At 40.8% G+C, this 19125-nt stretch overlaps 1 protein-coding gene across 8 annotated transcripts in view; it reads right to left on the reverse strand.

The window, feature by feature from the left end:
* Positions 1–19125, reverse strand: part of EHBP1 (EH domain binding protein 1) — a 211231-nt gene that overhangs the window by 176798 nt on the left and 15308 nt on the right. For all 8 annotated transcript variants that reach the window (XM_082303308.1, XM_082303307.1, XM_082303306.1 and 5 more), the window contains exon 3: positions 5380–5437. In XM_082303308.1, coding sequence (XP_082159434.1) covers positions 5380–5437 — 58 coding nt within the window. The remainder of the gene's footprint in view (positions 1–5379; positions 5438–19125) is intronic.

Raw genomic sequence — 19125 nt, forward strand, 5'->3', positions numbered from 1 at the left:
GAACAGTTTATATTTATGAATAAAAAATATGTTCTTATTGCCAAGCTGTCAATATTGGGTTTTAAAAGCAAAACTCATCAGAAACAGACCTATGATTATTCCTCACCTGCAGCCACAAAAGTGGCTTTATTGTGAGCCAGAAAACTGCTGATTTTCTTTTCCTTATAAAATTTTTGCCAGCTGCCAGTGATCAGGCCAGCTCTGCTACTTGTCTGTGTGACAGGCTGTTAAGGACACAAGAAGCAAGCAGGAGCTCAACTGGCTCCAGTAGTGCTTAGGGCAGCTCAGCTTGTAAGAATAATTCCTCTTCTCAGTGTTATCTAGGCAAAACATTTAGACAGAAAAGGAAAAAAACCAACCAAACTCATAAGGAAGAGCTGACATTAAGCAGCCAGATCCTTCATCTGGTGCCTCCATGTCAGCAGTGAGGCACAAGGATTTGCTCCATGAGATGTGTCCCACCGAAGCCATTCACCATCCAGGACAGCCAAAGTTGTATACGGCTGTTAATGGACCTACTGGAAAAAGAATGGACTGGGAAAAGCTGCCAATTCCCTCACACCAGAGGAAACCAGCAGTTTGTGAATGGCTTCTCCTTTTTCTTCTGTACCACAGTTCAGTGTCACAAAGGGAGACAAATTAAGGACCATACTCCAGACTACAGCTTGCATGCCCCCCATGATCATCTTGAAATCACTGTGCTTGGCCCACCCATTAAAGAGGCTGGGCACCAGAACAACACTCCAGTCACACTCCTGCCCTGGGATGCAGTCCAAAAAACCCAACACGTGCCAAAGAAGGAAGTTCAAAGGCCTGGAAACTCCAGGCAGCCTTTGATCACATTGCTGTCAGTGCCCCTTTAGAGCAGACAAGGAAACCAGCAGATTCCCACAGGTCTTCCCATGAATGTTTTCAATTCATCAGAGTGCACGTGTTACAACTGCCCTTATGAGTATGTGTATTACTGCTAAAAAGCTACAGAAAGACTGCTAAGCTTGGGTAATGAGCAAAAACTCATCTCCACCACAGGTCCTGTAGCACTGGGCTGCCCCTTCAAGCTTAATTTCACACACACACATTCATGACATACTCCTTAAATACATGATTCAAGCTATTTCGTTCACCAAATCTTGCCTTATTCACTGTCCACAACAGGTGATGGTCAGATAAAGAGCCTCTTCCCCTTCTCGAATCAGTTTCTAACATCATCTATAGGGTTTCTTATTAGAAAAAAAAACAATCGAACAAACAAAAAATCAAAACCCAGACAAACAAAAAAACCTGAATGCAGAGTTATTTTTCTCATCATTTTGTGGGGCAGCCATCACTGCACCTCAGAATGTCACCACAAGTCAACTTTATGGGACTCCTGGAAAAAAGACGGGTTTTAATGACCCCTCAATTTACAACCAGGGATTACAATCACAGTATGATTTTGTAACTTTACTAGAAAACTGAGAAGCCCCAGGAGTGGCATTATTGAACTGTGTTGGTCCCAGACAGTCACCAACACATCAGGGTTACAGCATGCCTTTGGAACTCCAGCCCGGCAGGGACAGGCAGGGCTGGCAGTGGGCAATAAAGTAGCCAGAAAAGGCAACAGATTGCCAAGGACAGCAAAACAGGTGACCCAACTGCTGCTTTATTGATGGCAGAACCTTGAAAAAATGCTGGCCAGGCTGCTGTTGTGTACAAGGGCTTCTTCTTGCTCCCTGCCCCTTTGACTCTTTTAGGTCTTACTAGTCACTGCTCAAGTTCTTTCCCTGTTCTCAGCATTGTTCCTTCTCCTTTGTGCTTGAACAGTTTTTGATAAACCTGCAAGAGAAGTGCTGAAATCACAGGCAAGGCACCTTCTTTCAGCTTTGATACAAAAAGAATCTTTGAAGAATAATTCTGTCAGGCTCTCAGAAGCAAGTGCAAATTTGATTCTTCAGAAGTGTATAATTCAACTATAAGCCTCTATTTGTTCACAGGAATAGTAGAAAGTACCTCCTTGACATCATGGAAACATCTATTTTCAAACTGAAATTTCTTAGTTCAAAGCCTGGAAACTTGAGAGCATCCCAGTGAAATGAAGGCAAATGTATTTTCAACACGTTTTTCCCTTGCTCTACACTAGAACAAAGACATTCCTTCCACCACTCAAAAAAAAATAAAAAAAGAAAAAGACAGGTCCAAAAGCCCAGGGCCTGAAAACCTGGGCAGACAACTTGCCAGTGTGCCAGGGTACTGAAGAAGAAGAGTTAAGCAAGTCCACTGCTACAAGCTGCACCTTCTGTAAACTACAGATGCTGAACAGCATCTAAATAAAGCTTGAAGAGTCTACCTGATTTTGCAAACAGACAACATTTGCACCAGCGGACAGGTGACTCCCACCTTCCCCAAGCTGAAAGTTCACTTTGGTTCTAGGACTGCACAGTAATTCTGCCAAGTACAGCAAAACTGCAAATCATCATTTTATGTCAACTCCTGGCACACACAATGGAGATGCCCAACCACACAGAGCCATCTTGTCCTGACACACCTCATGAAACACACTGAAATTAGACTTGCCCATGGAGAGCAGGTCCCAAAATAGAACTGTAAGTAACTTAAATCTGCATTAAGGTCAGTAACTGCTGGATATATTTATGGTCCTGTATCCATCCACCCATCAGACTGCTACTTACATGCTCTTTCAAACGAGTATTTGCTTTTTATTTGCAACACTTTGAGACTTACTGTAATTTAAGACATCTACAGCTCCTATTCTGTGTTTCCCACAGTAACAAGTAAAATATTCAGACTCTTGCACATGATGTCTCTCATTATTTCTTTTAATAAAGGGACTGCTGTAGTTTACTTGGAAAGAGAGTATGTGGGCCAGGAGGCATAACAAAATCATGGAAACCCACAAAAAGGAGGGCATCAAAGGACATCAAGAACTCAGCTTTCAGCTCAATGGCATCTTAAGATTATATCAGTTAGAGCAGGCATCCCAGTGTACATCCACACCTCCATCTTACAGCTGCATGACATTTTTGCTTAATACATCTCTTGTACTTTCCCAGTACAAAAGAGACACAGAACTACTGGAGAGTATCCAAAGGGCCATGTTTGTGAGTTTGTGAACTATCTGCTGGTGATATCCCTCATTAACCCTAATGATCTGAAAAGTTCAGAAAACAACCTCCGAAAAAGTCTTCACAACATCTTTACAGCAAGTTAAAACCTCATCCCTCCCTTCCTCCCTCTCAAGAAGCTGAAGAACATAGACAATTATTAATGCTTTGTACTCACTGAACCCAGTGTCCATCAAAAATAAAATAAGAGGAAATATTCATTTGACTTGCTTCCAATAAAGCAATTAGATGAAACAAGTATGTTGAATAAAGTATTTTACTGGCAGGATGACTAAGAGATCAAGCACATTTATTGATCTACAGTTTTTGACCCAAACAGCTCAAGTCATATCAACTACCTAAGCTTTAAAATTAACTCTATGCTCTGCCCAGATTTTAGGGCCACCCAGCCTCTTTCAAAGTACCTTTGTGGGATCTTACTAAACATGATTAAGTCAGCCAAAGACTTTTCTGAGTCTCAGGTTTAAATCTGCCAGTTTATCCAAGAGTTGCTTCTACTGACTGGCGACCAAAAGTGAGGACGTATCCCAGATCTCTATGGCCCAGCTGAAAAAAACTTCAAGCCCAAAAGGCTGAGCTAATGCCAGAAAACCCTGTTGCCTCAGGGATATGCTGGATTCATTGGATCCTATAAAATGACAGGCAGAAACCCATCATTTCACAAAGCCCTGCTGGACTTTTGTTAGGGCTTCTGTTTCTGAACATATTCTGAACCCCAACAAAGCAGTCATTTATGGACAAATACCTTTTTTTTCACCAAGCTTTTCAAGGTTACAACACTTGTGTAAGCACTGCACTTACTGTTTGATACAACGTTTCTCCCTCTGTGCAACAGAAATTAAATGAAATTAATATAGAGAAGTTATAGGGTGAGCCACATCAGACACCAGTTACTGACATCAGCAGTTACTGCCTGGATATACCCTGTGCTATAAATTCAAAGGGACTTGAGCCAGTTGATCCTTCAGTGAAACAGGAATAGTCTGACTGGCTTTGCTGAAGAGTATGGAACATGGAACAGGAACAGGTACCAGACTGAGTTCACACCCTTGTTTACTCATCAGGTAGCACCTTTGGGTTTTCATAACCTGAAGCAGAATTCTGGATGCACAACACTTAGTTGTGCAGTCAGGAACCAGTCTTTATCTGAAACAGCTTAGAATAGCTTATACCTCAAGTTAAAAGACAAAATACAACGAACACGCATGACAATCAGAAAAGGAAGTCAGAAAAAGAGGAGCACCAGAAAAACATAAACCCAAAGTATCTCCTGAGCAGGGCAGTAAACTGTGTATCACATTTTCTAAATATTTAAATTCTTCAACATAATTATTTCAAGATGTCTTCTCTATCATGGATACCCTCTCTCCACTATCACAGAGTTCTTGGAAACATCATTTTGTGTTACACCAATGCATACACAAAAAAGAAAAAGAAGCTTAGACCATCTCTTTTTTAAACTGAAGTGTCAAAGAATTATTGTAACTTCCAAAATTTCTTCTCTGACAAGATCATTTGTCATAAACCCAAACGGGCTAAGAGGCCACAGCATGGGGAAAGGGAATGAGCAAGACTAAATCATCTTGAAGAGGAGATGCTCCTGGGAAGGGAGGAAAAGAGCATGCACTCCTGCTCCCATGCAAGACAAACTTTATCAATGTCCAGAAACTGGATAGACTTCACTCAGAGCTTCCCATTCCTCAGGCTACCAAGCTATTAGCCAGGAAACACAAATTCACAGGTTTGCCCACAGTGTTTGTAGAAGTAAAATGTAAAAATTCACTTCAAAGATACACTGCTGGGCTGAAAGACCCTGCTTTTATTCTTTTTTATTTGTAGCATTTCAAGTTGTGAAATAGCCTCTTATTCAGGCTTCATCAGCCTATTGATGGGATGTCAGATTCTTCATTACTTTTTTTCTAATTAACTACTTTTAAAATAACTTCTAATAAAGAAATGAATTCTCCTTTCTAATTAGGTCTAGCAAGTAATAACTGAATTGAACTCACAGTGATACAGTTCTGCTAAACAAATAACCAAAGCTGAAATCAGAGTTAAGAGCTCCCATAAATTAGCACTGACATCAACAGCAGTTTATTCTGAACTTTATGGATAAACTGAGTTAAAAAGAAAAGTCAACAACTAAAATATTTCTCATTTATTTATTTGGCTGCTCCCCACATTCAAAAAAAACAGTCCCTCAAACCACTGACGCTGCTTGTCACTGAAGTTGGGACTTATTAATGAATCAACTAACCTTAGAGGATTTTCTTCTGCTTCTTCTTGTCCAAACCACCACTAGTTTATCTGGCTGCCTGTTGAAGATAAGGAAGAAACAGCTTAATATACAACAAGATCAATATGTAAACAGTTTATATTAAAACTCATGCAACACATAATTACATCCTTAGTGGATAACATGCTCCCTTAAAAATAGCTCATCTAAAAACCTCTCTCAGCATCAGTCATTTAACAGGAAAAATAACGTGTATTTATAGAGAAAGGTTGTCCTCCAGTCCATACAGTAATGTCATCACCGTCCTCCTGCTCTCTGTGCCTGTGGACATTTCCCCACAGCCAGCAGCACATCTGAGCAGAAACTCTTCCGTGGGGCAGAGAACAGGATCCAGACTCTAAAAAGACACCTTGGAAACACTCCAGTACCCAAAATAAACATCAGTGCAAATTCTAGCTTCAATTTCTATGCAGACATATTGAAAAGTTACTGCTAAGTAGCAAAGAAAGCAGGTAATTTCACTTTTTCTTACACAAAGGATTATTTTCTACTTGAATAACTCAAAGAACAGGAGAATCAAGTTCTGTGTTACTCCTCAAAAACTCCTTGGATGACTAGACAGGTAAGTCAGCACTTCCTCACCTTATACTCCAAAGGACAAACATACTGAAAATCAGTGTGGTTTCCCAAGCAATTGTTTATTTAGTATTTGCAAGGAATACAGATGGAAACCCCAGTAAATGACACTTCCAGTACAAATTATTTTCTCTTTAAATTTCTTAGGAGTTATTTCTTGGTTAATCATTTACCCTTATTAGTTTTACAGTTGTGTCTGAGTGATTTTTGATACTGACTTAACTTCCAGACTTCCCTCCCGCCCCCCATGATACACTTTCCGCTGTATGATGACCACACTTCTGGTCCCACTTCCAGACCTATAAGCCTCTTGTGCAGACTCCTGACTCCATTCCAGCTTTGTTTTCTGGCTGATGACCTGAATTCCATCATGAAGCCCAGCTGCAAATCCACCCACAAATGATTTTCAATGGAGTTCACATCTCCACTTAGAAGTACTAAACCTCCATGCAACTCTGCTGGGAAAAAAACTGCTACTCAGATTTTTGACACACCAGTGCAAGAATCCGTGCATTCCTAAAGCCAACAGCAAAACAAATCATAGTGGGAAAAATGGGTCTAACTAAGACAAAGTCAAGATACAATACATTCAAATCATGATTCAAAGATGCACCCAAGATCCCCCCCACAAATATCCTGAGTAAAGGCAGTGTTCCTACTGCTATCCTGCCTGGCATTTTATGACAGTGAGGTGAGACCACCTACTTAATAACTGACTTTTCAAATGAAACCCCAACTGGTTTAATAACCATTTTAAGCACCGAAGTGCTGGCCATATTTCCTTTCATACATACTTTTCCATTGAGCTGTTGATCATTTCTGCCCATTACAATAAAAACAATACCTCACCCATGATTCACATTTAAACCCCACCAGAACTAAAGCTCTCCCAAAAAAAACCTGAGCTAAAGGCAGATCCTGCAAATGAAATGAGGACACAAGCTTTTATTTTTTTTTTCCCCCCCAATAAATTGAAAGTGAAATAATCTGCTGTGTTTTGAACTGTAAATTCACTCTTGTGGCTTGTTTAGGTGACTTAAAATTGCAGGCTGACTCTGCTCACAGCTTCTGCAAAATCTTGCTTGGTAATGAGGTCATCCTCTTGTACTTCAGAACTCTTCGCTACTTGGTGTTGGGTTCTCATCCTTGGCTTACACCCACACCAGCCCATTCACTTTGATGGGAACTGTATTTGTGCCACCAGGAAAAAACAACACACCCCCAAAGCAGAGCAATCCAAACCCAAGCCAGCAACATTTCCCAGTTCTGAAGAACTCCCTCTGCCAGGAACATAAAGAAATGCACCAACATGAAGAAGCAAATTAAAGTTTTAATTCAGACTGAGAGGACCAAGCTACGCTGATGGGAGAGCAGGAGCAGCATTTGCTCCCCTCACTTCTCTCACCAGTGTATTTATTTTGTTAAGTACTGAGCAGAATTTTCTCCTTCAGCTTCAAATAGAGAAATCCACATCCAGAGGTACTTTACCAAAACAAAAAACAAGGAAGATCATCACAATATGGAGACAGAAAATTTAGCAAAATAGAATGGGAAGACAAGGCAAGAAAATGCCCCAAAGGATGGGTGTCCCCACTCTATATACCACATGCTGCACTGAAACCACAGAGAAAGCGCAGCAGCTTTTCAAAGGGATTTTCTTCAAGAAAGTCACAAATACAAAAATTCTAAAATATCTTCATAGAATTGCTTGACTAACAAAACCAAGAGCAACCTTTCCTTCCACAATCTGTTCATTGCTCTCCTAAGCCAATATACTTTTAGAAGAAAAAGCCCAGCTCATATTTTAATCAGCAAATTTGCATTCAAGGTTATTAATGATGTCTCAGTGCTAGGAAATGGCCAATATCACATAATGCATGTTGCTCACTGAAAGCATTAGGTAGTGTTTCCTACTTCAGACTTCTCCCCTCCTTTAATATCATAAACCTCAGCTGCTCATTAGTCAATAATCAAAGCAAATAAAATCACCTCTGAAGAATTAGGCTGGAGACCAGTTTTAGTATCCTTTATACTTTTACTTATTAAACTTGGATATCATTCCAAATACAAAATCCACAATGATGCAAGCTGAACAAATGCTAATAGTTAGCAATTAAAAAAAAAATTAAAATTCAATTTCCTGTGCTGCACAAACGACATTTCTCATTTCTTTTAGTCAGTCACTTATTCAGCAAAGCCAGTATGCCTAAAGCAAGGAATAACACACTGCTAACTTCAAGACAATAGATTTGGAGCAGGGGAAAAGAACTGGGTTTTAGCTGGACACTACATTTCCCCACTACATAATTGCATCAATCTATCAGTTCAACACCACTGACCTTTCAGCAGGAGTATTTAATACTGTACTGGAATCTACCACGATTGCCTTGGCAGTGTTGTGCATTTCCCACCAGGGCAGCACTGCCAAAGCAGCAGCACTTCCTGGGAGGGGGAGCCAATGGAAGCCATCAGCACTGGGACATCAGGCACTGCCACTGGGAAGAGCATGGATCTAGTGGCAAGGATTGAAGGATCTAGCTTGGATCCAAAAGACCACATTTTATAAAACTTACCATTAACCTGTATCTGGTATTCACTCATTATTGTGTGGTTCACTAGAAACTATTCCTGAAGAAAGGCAAGTCATAGTAGTAAACTTATTATTTACAAGTGAGACTTAGCAAAGAAGCAGGGAAGATCATGATTTCAAAGTGTGTGGCTCAGAAAAAGAGATTCATCTCTGCCCTGCATACTAAGCAATTAAAATGGGATTCAAAATACAGATTTACAAAACACCTATAGTTCAAAACCATGCCTGCTTTTCCTGTCAAATGGAAGTCATGACTCTGTTCTGGTACCTTCCATTTTCCCGTTGAAAAAAAAAAAAAAAAAAAAAAAAGGTAAATACTGGAATCAAACTTTGCCATATCCACAACTATTAAATGAAGTAACAAAAACATTCCACATACTGGAAAAACCTGTCATCTGATCATCACCTCATATGCTACAAATTTTATCGATTGAAAGGAAGTTGTGCAAGATTCAGAGTCTTCTGCAGGTTGGTTTGACCGTTTTAGGAAGTTTTTGGCACAATATTTTGATTACAGAACTCTCCAAACTCTCTTCTTGTAAAAGAAAGACATGAAATGTATCAATCTCCTGTTAACTCTTGTTTTGTAAACCTTTTAGCAGAAGCTGATAACATTACCCAGGACATTATTTCTCCACTAAAATTACTGTTCTGTAACAAAAAGCTGGGGTTAGAATCTGTTGTTGGAAAGAATTGCAAATGCACTTAACTTTAATTCAGACCACTGAAGCCAATAGCAAGACCAATGATTAACAACCTTTTGGAGAAGGGTGGGAAAGCAGGAAACAGGATTTCTTAGTAGCAAGGCACCATTACATTTAATAACACTCAGTAATTGTTAAATTCCTGAAATGTAGAAGATACCTTATTTGTATGTACCCCACATGGTACAGCCTTGCATGTTTGTTTTGGCATCAAACTGCCTAAGTGTTAGCTTTTGCCTTCCCCTCTCCTTTTCTTTTTCAGCTCAGCTGTTTGATTTTTACTATGTTTGATTTGAACTGCATTAATTAGTACAGGCTGCTAGACTACTCTTGTGAAGCAAGCTTAAAAGAGTATAATTAATAAGAGAAGCAGCAGTGTTAGCACAATAGCATGCAGATGCACCTATTGAAGGATAAAAATAATTACTTGAGGACTAATGTCAAAGTACTCCTGATAAGAATTTTTTTTTAATAACCTTTTGTCCCTTCTGCATTGTACATCCCAGCATGCCATGCAAGATTTCCATTAGGAACCAATCCTCCCGCCCCACCAGCACACAGCTTTCTACATGACTGCTGAAACGCCAGTAAGGCTCTCTAATGGTCTCTTAAAAACAAATGTGATTGGTTCTACACCACCATTAATTTGGGATGAACGCTGCTTTTCCTCATTTTACAGCTAATTACTTTGAAAAGCACTCTTTGCAGTGCAGTCTTCTGCACTAAGTTCTGCACTATTGCCGTGTATTACCATTAACCAAGGAACTAATCAGGCCACAGCTTTTCATGAGCCTTGTACTAAGGGGTTTTTTTCTCCAGAATTTCCTGTTGGTCACAATCAGTGAAATTTCACAGCTGCCTACAACTGCAGGAAGTGCAGTCAAGTACTGCCAATGCTTTAAACAGGCCTAGAGACACTGTAGGAATGATGTCATGCGTTGATACATTTGCCAAATGAGCCCTCTTGCTGAGTGCAGGTACAGCACTGATTGCAAAAGCCAGAGACATTAAGAGGAGAATAAAACACAGTGCAGCTAAAACCCCTCTGAGATAATTATAAGATGAAGCACATTACAAGAGAAAGTTGTGCATTTCAGGAAGGGGTTTGGGGTCTTCTTCCCCATCTCACCTTAACTTCCACGGTGGAAGTTAAAGACTCCTGGCTAAGGCCTGTGCCATCTCACAGAGTTACGTCAGATTAGCATTCTCTCAATACAACTTATTGTGGACGATGCATCAAGCCCCTAAAATACATCAAAGTTTGTTCTTCCATCATTAAAATCATTCAGTAGTTTTAGCAAGCCTGGGAAATTTCAAAAGATAAATCATTAAAACAGGGAAAGCAAGAGAATATCACAGCTGAAATCCATCGACTTCTACATCTTCACTTTCTAACACAGAAAATTCCTCCACTTCTTCCCACCAGAGGTCTCTACAGATTTTTTCAAGACTACATAAGCCCATTGAAAGACCAGAATTTCCCCTGTGAAGTGAATTTTAGGTTTTTTAATATATCTGCTGCTAGACAGACTGGCCTCTACAAGACTTACATCTCAAGATTATGCTTTGCTTTTCAAAAGAAGCTCTAGTCTGGCTTTGCTTGGTTTATACAAAATAGGGAAAAAGCAAGACGCTCTGACCTATTTCACAAGCACAGTCAGACCTACTGAATCTATTAGCAAGGCTGAGAGTGGAATGTAGAGTATGTACTGCTGATTACTTGATTTCCTCAAACCAAACACAAATGAAGCTTGCAGGATGAATTAAACAAAACCCAAGTTCATCTATTATTCAGAAAAAAGTGACAAGGGCAGATTTTACTTCATTTTTCAAAGAGTTATTGCAGCAAAAAAAACCTCTACAGAACTATCTACCAAAGTCTTGTCTTACAGCTTTTTGCAACAGAATTTTACATTGCAGAGTACACAAACTGACCCTAGTCTTCAGAAACTGTGTTCTTTAACATCCTTTTGGCAGTAACATAAAGATGCCTTGACTAGTCCCTGAATTTTAGGTCCCACCCAGCTGCCCTCCATGAGGAAGCTTTCTTTACCTGGTCCAGTTTAGCCCTGCTGACACAAGGAGGGGTCGAGTACTGCACAGGAAGGGCCACGTGGATTCCTTATCTTATCTCCCATAATCACAGACACTCCTCTTAGGCAGACATGGACTCCAGCAATGCTTAGTCCACACGTTTACCCTACACAACCTACCACACCAGAGCTTACAAACACCACCCAGCACTCTGACAAACAATGCCTAAAAAAACCAGGAGCTGCTTCAGGAAAGCTTGCTTGTAATACCAAGCTCCCCAGTCAGTTCCACTCGGGGTGACTGGCAGGGAGGAGCACAGGCTAACAGGGCCATTCAGGCAAACCTTGAATGGAAAGTGTTGCTTTACAGTGGGAAGTTCACAGGAAGAAGCTGCCATGAGCCAGATCTCTCAGATGCCCGATTTTCCTTTTTATGCTCTTTTTGCCAGAATATTTAGTCTACATTTTAACAATAAAAAACCCAATGTTTTTTTAAAACAAACAAACAAAAAGCTTTCTGTTTCAAGTTGGTAGGCTGCTCCTCCTGAGCAGAGCTGAGCAGAGCAGGAGGAAGAACTACACAAACCTGCCTGCACAGCCCGCCGGGGCCTGACCTGCCGTGAACCCGCTGAACTCACTCTTCTGATCCCCTTCCCTGCGGAGCTGGGGCCTGACAACTGCCACAGGAATAAACACAAAACAGCCAGAAAAAAAACCCCACTCGTTCACCTGAGGCATAACAGTGCATTTCAAAGCTGGTCTGAGAAGGTGTAGTGCCTGACCATGTCTCTGCTCTAGACCCAAACGCAGCCCCCCAAGCACCTCCGCATGCCGCCCCTCCTCAGCCGACACCAGCGGTCAGCGTCACCTGCCCCTCTCCGGGCTCACTGCGCCGCAAGACAATAAAACAGAGCGGTAACAAGAATCGAGAAGCAGCTTCAGCAAACCGAGCAAGGAATTTTGATTCAAATTCCATCTCCTGTCCTCACTGACTACACAGCATTCAGAAAATTTCAAGACAGGCACTGAGCAACATCAACCCTCCCTTTGATTTTAGTCCTACTCATACCTCTACCTACAGACCAAATATAATCTCTATACAATAATGTATGTGCACTACTGAGGATGCCCAATTATCCCTTCTTATTTGGAAGCACTAAAAGTATAACTACTAGGTGCATTCTCATGATAAAAAGAATTTTAAAAATAGCTAACATAAAACTCTTTGACAGACAAATGCTGCCTGAAACATGGTTTCAACCCATGAAAAACAAATGCCCACATAAACGATATCTTTTTGTACTAAAAAATACGCAAGAGACTTTTTGGCACACCATTGTCAGTTTTAATCAGACCCTGTTCCCTTTAGCACAATTTATTTCTGTGTCAAATAGCATTCAAACAGAAGCCTTTCTGGTTTTCAGTCTGAGAACACCAGAGATTAGAAATTATTTTTCTGCCATTCCTGCAAAACAGAAAACTGTATCTTGCACCAAAACCACAGATCCAGGAAAATGAACTATTCACAACAAAGTTCCTCCTCCAATTTGTCTAAAACAGATTTAAGAAATTCTGCCTAGCCTACCAAGAGCAATTAAGGAGAAGGACAATCTTTGCTGTTCCTACTGCCTGAGCGAGTTTGACATTTACATACAGATACATGAACAAAGGTTTATACTCCTGTTCCACAGAAATCCCACTGTCCACATTAGGACTCAGACAAAGCAAGTTTCAGAAGCTACAGTGCATTGATGCCTCCATCCTCCTCCTCTCCTCGCTCTCCATGGACACATCCCAAAGAAGATTACAGTTCTGCAAAGGCAGAAGTAGAAGAATCCTGCACCATGTGTCTTTTAAAGCTCCCTTCCAAACCAACAGCACCAGGGTTTTGTTGGTTTTTGTTACTTAAGAGCATGGTTTAGATTACACAAAGCAACTTCTACCACTTGAAGATGCACAGAAGTTATGAACATACTGAAAGCTTCTGAGTGGGCAGCATGGGTGGAATGGTACCAGTTCATTGGGTTTGACTGGAAAAAAAAATTCCTATCTCCATCTCAGGTGCCCAGATTGTGGAACTGAGATGGTTATACAGGCTAGAAAAAAAAAGGCTGTACCTACAAAAAACAAATGAGTGCTAAGACACACAGCTGTCTGCCTCTGATACTTGTAAGGTTGAAAAGCTTGAATGAATGCTTGAAGATATAAAGACAGTACAAACTCTAGAGTTACACCCCACAGAAGATTGCAGCCTAACACAAGCATTCAGTAAGCTGAGCGGCAGGTCCATGGTATGCTGTGTCTGTGCCATAGGAGCAGTGTGGAAGGGCTGGTGTGATACAAACTCATATTTAGTTTTCCAAATGATCACTCTACTGAGCCCTAAATTAATCCATATTTATTTTGAGACACAGGCACTCCTGGCTCATGCAGAGTGAGCTCCCCAATTAAAGCTTCCTCATCTGTCAGCAGCCTCCTTTTGCTTTTGCAAATTAATATCACAAGAAGGAAAGAAAAAGAGGGAGAGGAGAGAGCCTAGTGAAACCATGGCATGCTGTGCTAGCTCCTTTCCCCTGTTGCTGCCCAGGAGACCAGACTTTGCAAATATTGCCAGGTGCTCTCAGCCACAGCCACAACAGACATGACAGCAAGCATTAAGAACTCACTTTCAGGGAAGGAAGGTGTTGAAGGACCTTGAACTGCTTTCTCTGCTCTGATTCTGGCATCCCCTTGCCTGTATGACCAACCAGGACTGAATCATCTGCTTGGAGCAAAGCACCCAGTTCCTGGGAGGAACACTCCTCAACAGCTGGGGCACCGGTGGAAGCAACACACCTTTCTGCCACTCTCCACAGGCACAAACCCAGAACATTTTAGCAACTGCAATAATGCAGCAGCTACTGCAAATCTCTGAAGCAGCCACACCACAAAACACCACAGGGAAACATAAAAACCTTGCACTGAAACTTGGGTCCCAACCAAAGTCACACATTTACACACCAAGCAAAACAAAAAACCCCAGAGCCTCGACTGACCCCATCTTCTCCAAGTTTAGTGAGACCGTCAAAATGTAAAAATTGAGAATGAGCCAGTGTGGCAAATTTAGCAGCAGTAAGCTATATGTAGATGGTTGTCAACATCAAAGCTATGATTTTCCTGCATGTTAATGAAAACATTACTAGATTTACAAAATTTTTGCATGTGGTTTGCAGGGAACTGGAAACTACCATGATCATTTCCCATGAAATGCCCCATTTCATGCTGGTGACCTTTCAAGAGCTGTTTTAGGATGGAGGTATGGACATAAGAAGTAAAATTATTTTATCGGTATTTGCAGCTAAATAACTATTCCAAAGACTGCAAAATTAGAATGATTCTTCCTCCTCTAGCTCAACATGTTTAATTAAGTTGTTACACTGCTTCCAAGCTGCCTTCTGAAACAAAAGTTGCCACTTCTGATTACAGAAATCAATCTCAAGAACAACACAGGTTATTTCCATTTACAGCTCAACAGTTCTTTGTATACCCGAAGTCTAAAAATTTGTAGCATTTTTAGGAAGTTAAAACTGACCAAGCCTTTTAATTAATGCTCTCAAAGTAACACCCATGGTTCATATCCAGCAGCAAGTATTGGCTAAGAAAAAAGGTATGTTTACTCATGGATACTTCAAAACAAAGCAAAACCTCCTGCCAATATTAGGGGGGCTTGATATGGTAAAAAATAAACCAAAAACAAAAAAGGCAAAAAAACCCCACCAACCAAACCTAACTGAAAGACCTCTATTTCTATTTTGAAATGTAAAAAAAAAAATAAATAAACTTACAGCTTTTAAAAACTCGAAAGTATTTTGAAATACAAACTTCATACTTTGCAAATACAATTGATGAAACACTGCTGTTCCAAAATCCAAAAACCCCCTAAGAAAAGCAACAACTAAGCGCCTAGACAGATTTTGCCAATAACTGCTGCTTGTAGGATGCCTAGCAGCAGTCTGAACTAGATTTTAACTAATCATTTCAAGATCAGCTAAACTGGAAAGTAACAGCATATTTATTCTGACTGCTCTAAGCACCATTTTCAGTTAAAAAAGTAAACATACAGAAGCTACATTATAGCTGAATTCATGCTGATGCTGTAAACACACAGAGAAATAAAATCATTCAGCCAGACAGATATTTCTGTTGGTATTTTTTAAAATAATCTTCCTATAAAATATTTTTCTGTTACAACTAGATTTTACTCCAGTCAGGCACTCCCACCAACAGAGCCTGGCAGCCCTTTGTCTCAGCATCACTACAGAAGGAACTCAAGACTAGTGGTCCTTCACGTTTCTTTCAGTACACCAGGCTGTACCCACTCTGGTTACTAACAACCAGCAGGAGGACACTCCTCAAGGTCCTTTATACACCCAGAATTGTTGAGATTTAAGGTGCTAAAAATGAACACCATCCTTTCCTTACTTACATTCCCAATGAAGACACATAGACACAAGAATGAACTCCTCCAAAGTCAAATTCGTGACTGGAGACTAAAGCCAGCCACTACCTTGGCTATTGTGTCGCCCTCTCTGTTCTTTCTGTGCTGTCATGGTTGGTATTTTATCTCAGCTTAAAACAGACAGAACTCAGACCTTTTCCATGCTATTGTGAAATGCCTGGTTGTGTTTCAGTCTGTTGGCTTCTTTACACAGCTGAAGGATTGTACCATGGGGCAGTGGCAAAGCAACATCTTCAGCCACAGAAGAAACACCTGGGTGCTGGCCAGATTTTTCATTATGTGGATTTGATGTCTCGCAGGCTGGATTCCAGTCTTGCACCATTAAATGAGGCAAAGGGATAAAGAGACAGAGCCCCTCTATCCCATAGTGCATACAGCTTAAAAGATTAAGTATTTTGTCTCACCCTAGATTTCAATTTTACTGTAATTCAAAAATTTTTTATCTGTAAATACAAATGTGTCTGGTGTATAAAGCAGTTCTCCTTGGAAGCAGAAAGGTGAACAAAAAGGGAAGCTAGACTGGTTTCTGGAGCAAATTATACTCTTAATCTAACAAAGGGATGAGAGCCATCCACTGAAACTAAAAGACAAAGCCTCTCAAACCTACTGCAACACCTTGTTGTGCCAAGTGAGGAACAGTGTCCTTACAGTGAAAGGCACACACCTCCTACCAGATTAAGGGCTGCAGAATCTAGTACTAAGTGAGGATAAACAGGAGGAAAAATTTTAATTTCAAGCTTTTAGAAGAGTATTACAGCAAATGAAATTATGATAAGTTGCTGTAAATTATTCCATTTCAAATAGGAATTTTAATACATTTGTCTAGTTGAGGTCAAAGAAGCCAAATGAATAAAATCCACTCTGCAAACTAACCATCAAGGGAATGAGAATCAATTTTAGCTGTGCAGAGTTCACACAGAGCACTGGGGGGGAAAACTAGCTATGTGCAGAATCATCAACACGGACAATAGAGATGCGTGGGCACACAAACTCCTTGGATTCTGCAAAATAAGATTTTCCACATATTTCAGCGTATTTTACACAAAATGCACTTTTCATCTTTAAAACAAACAAGGCTCAAAAGTTGAAGCCTGCAAAATTTTTACATATTTCCCTCTGGAGCATTCAGAAGGAAGCCCAGCCTTGGGGCCAGCACTGCACACGCATGTGCACGCCCCCACTGCAGCACCACAAGAGCTTCAGAGAGACAGGGCAGGCCCATGGAGCAGCACTCAGGAAAATTAAGGCTACCACAGTGATGAGCAAATCTCTTGAATTGAGTTTGTTCAGCAAGGCTTTATTTATACACTTCATGCTTTAAGTCAGCTCTCCTTAACTTTTCCACTTTCTGAGCATAGACAAGACCTTACACAGAACAGTTATCTCAGCTCAACCTGTTAATTCAACCTTGCCCCTTCAGCTTTGACAGATGGGCACTGGCACAGCGAGTTCTTGCTGTTACCCTCACTACCCCACGCAGCACCAACACCTTCTCAGCCACTCTCCCTCCCCAAAGCCATCCATCTGAGGAAGTGAAACTTCTGTGCTCAGCACTGCAGCTTCAGCTGGACCCAACCCAGACAGAGGCAGACCGGAGACCTGGCAGGCCAAAGCCTTTAGCCCCTTGCACTGCAGGCAAGTCGGGAGGTTTATTTCTCCCTGCTCTGGCTGTTCAGCTTGTGGTCAGTTTTGACATACAGAGGGTTTGTGTTTGTTTGTTCTGCAGCCAGACAAGCAAAACAGCACCAAATGAGGTGTGAATTTATTCACTCACCTCAATGCAGCTAATGGGCAAAGAAAGATGTTCTGGGCCACTGAAACCCTCAAACTTCAGAGCCAATGGAAATAAGTGGTTTGGAGAAATATTAAGTCCAAGTGTAAACCAGAAGCAGACACTGGCTTTTGCAACATCACCTCACATTGCTGAAACAATGCAAAGAAATCTAACAATGCAAAGAAAAAGGGTTCAATCAAAGAGAAAAAAACCCAGGAAAATAAAGGTGACATATGGCCAGCTTCATCACATTATTAACAGCACCACACATACAACAAGGACCTAAATTTTACTTCTGCCTTTGAAGTATTTGATTTCTGTACAATCCTGGTCTTCAAGAAACAGCCACAAGCCAGACTGGCGATTCTGCATGGTGATGGGAGTTTGCTCCTCTGAAGAGAGTCAAGAGGCAAAAATATAGTCTGTCTCTGACCAAACTCAGAGCTGTCCTGGCAGTTCAGCCTCATAAATATTTCAAATGTCTCATGTGCTACCCTATCTCTTCCTACACTAAGTCACAGGACAGATATGCTGGAGCAACAAACAAGTAAAATAATACCCACAGACACACTGCATGGATTTCTCAGCATTTTTTTAAGGGTAGGAAATACAATGTCTCTCTCCCCCCAACCCCATGATATTCACATTCTCTCTTCCACAAGCATTACATTTTGAGACTGATTTTATGAAAGAAAAAGCTACAATGCAAAGTCCAAGCAGAAAGTACATTACAGAATAAATTTTACAGCAATGTAGAGGAAGGGGGAGAAAAGATCAGCAATTCTAATCCAGACAGTGTGTGTATGTATATATATATATATATATATGGAAGTCAAGAAGGTTAAGCAGAATATTCCAACAGTTCTGATGATACCTCAGTAATGAATGATAAGGCTATATCCTGCTGTGCAGCCACAGCTCTGCTGGAGTTTTAACTGAACTCCATCCTATCAGCTTTATTCCCAAAGGTCTTCAGAGCCTAACAAGCTCTCTTCCTTAATTTAGTACTATAGTTTCTCCACGAACACCTTTTTTAAAATACTTTGGTTTGAACTTCGGACCGTTTGCAAGTGAACATGACACAGGGTGGGTCCCCTGAATGCTTGGCGCTGCAGTGATCAACATGGAGGCTTTCAAGAGCTTCAGGCATTCATCACCTTTGCTGAAGAGGAGCTTGGCTCTTAGGGACATTTTCTAGTATTGCCACCTCTGGATAAAAAATTTCAGAAACATCAATCCTGAAAGGATGTACTTAGAGCCCGGTACAAATTACTTCCATCTCCACAATCTGACATTTATCCATTACACATACTCCTAATTACACATCGCTCAGAGAAAAGCAAATAGAAAACTAACAAAAAACCTTCCCCACAACAAAAATCTTCCGAAAACCAGTAACTGTAGATCAATGATCAATGGTCATCTCCCCTCCAGAGTTATCTGTCCCATTCTCCTCACATACTCTGCTTCACTGGTCCTGCTCTACCTCAGTACTGTGCTCTGCAACAGTTTCCACTCTGACCAAACACACT

This window comes from Coloeus monedula (assembly GCF_965178545.1).
Source record: "Coloeus monedula genome assembly, chromosome: 2".
NCBI classification, from domain to species: Eukaryota; Metazoa; Chordata; class Aves; order Passeriformes; family Corvidae; genus Coloeus; species Coloeus monedula.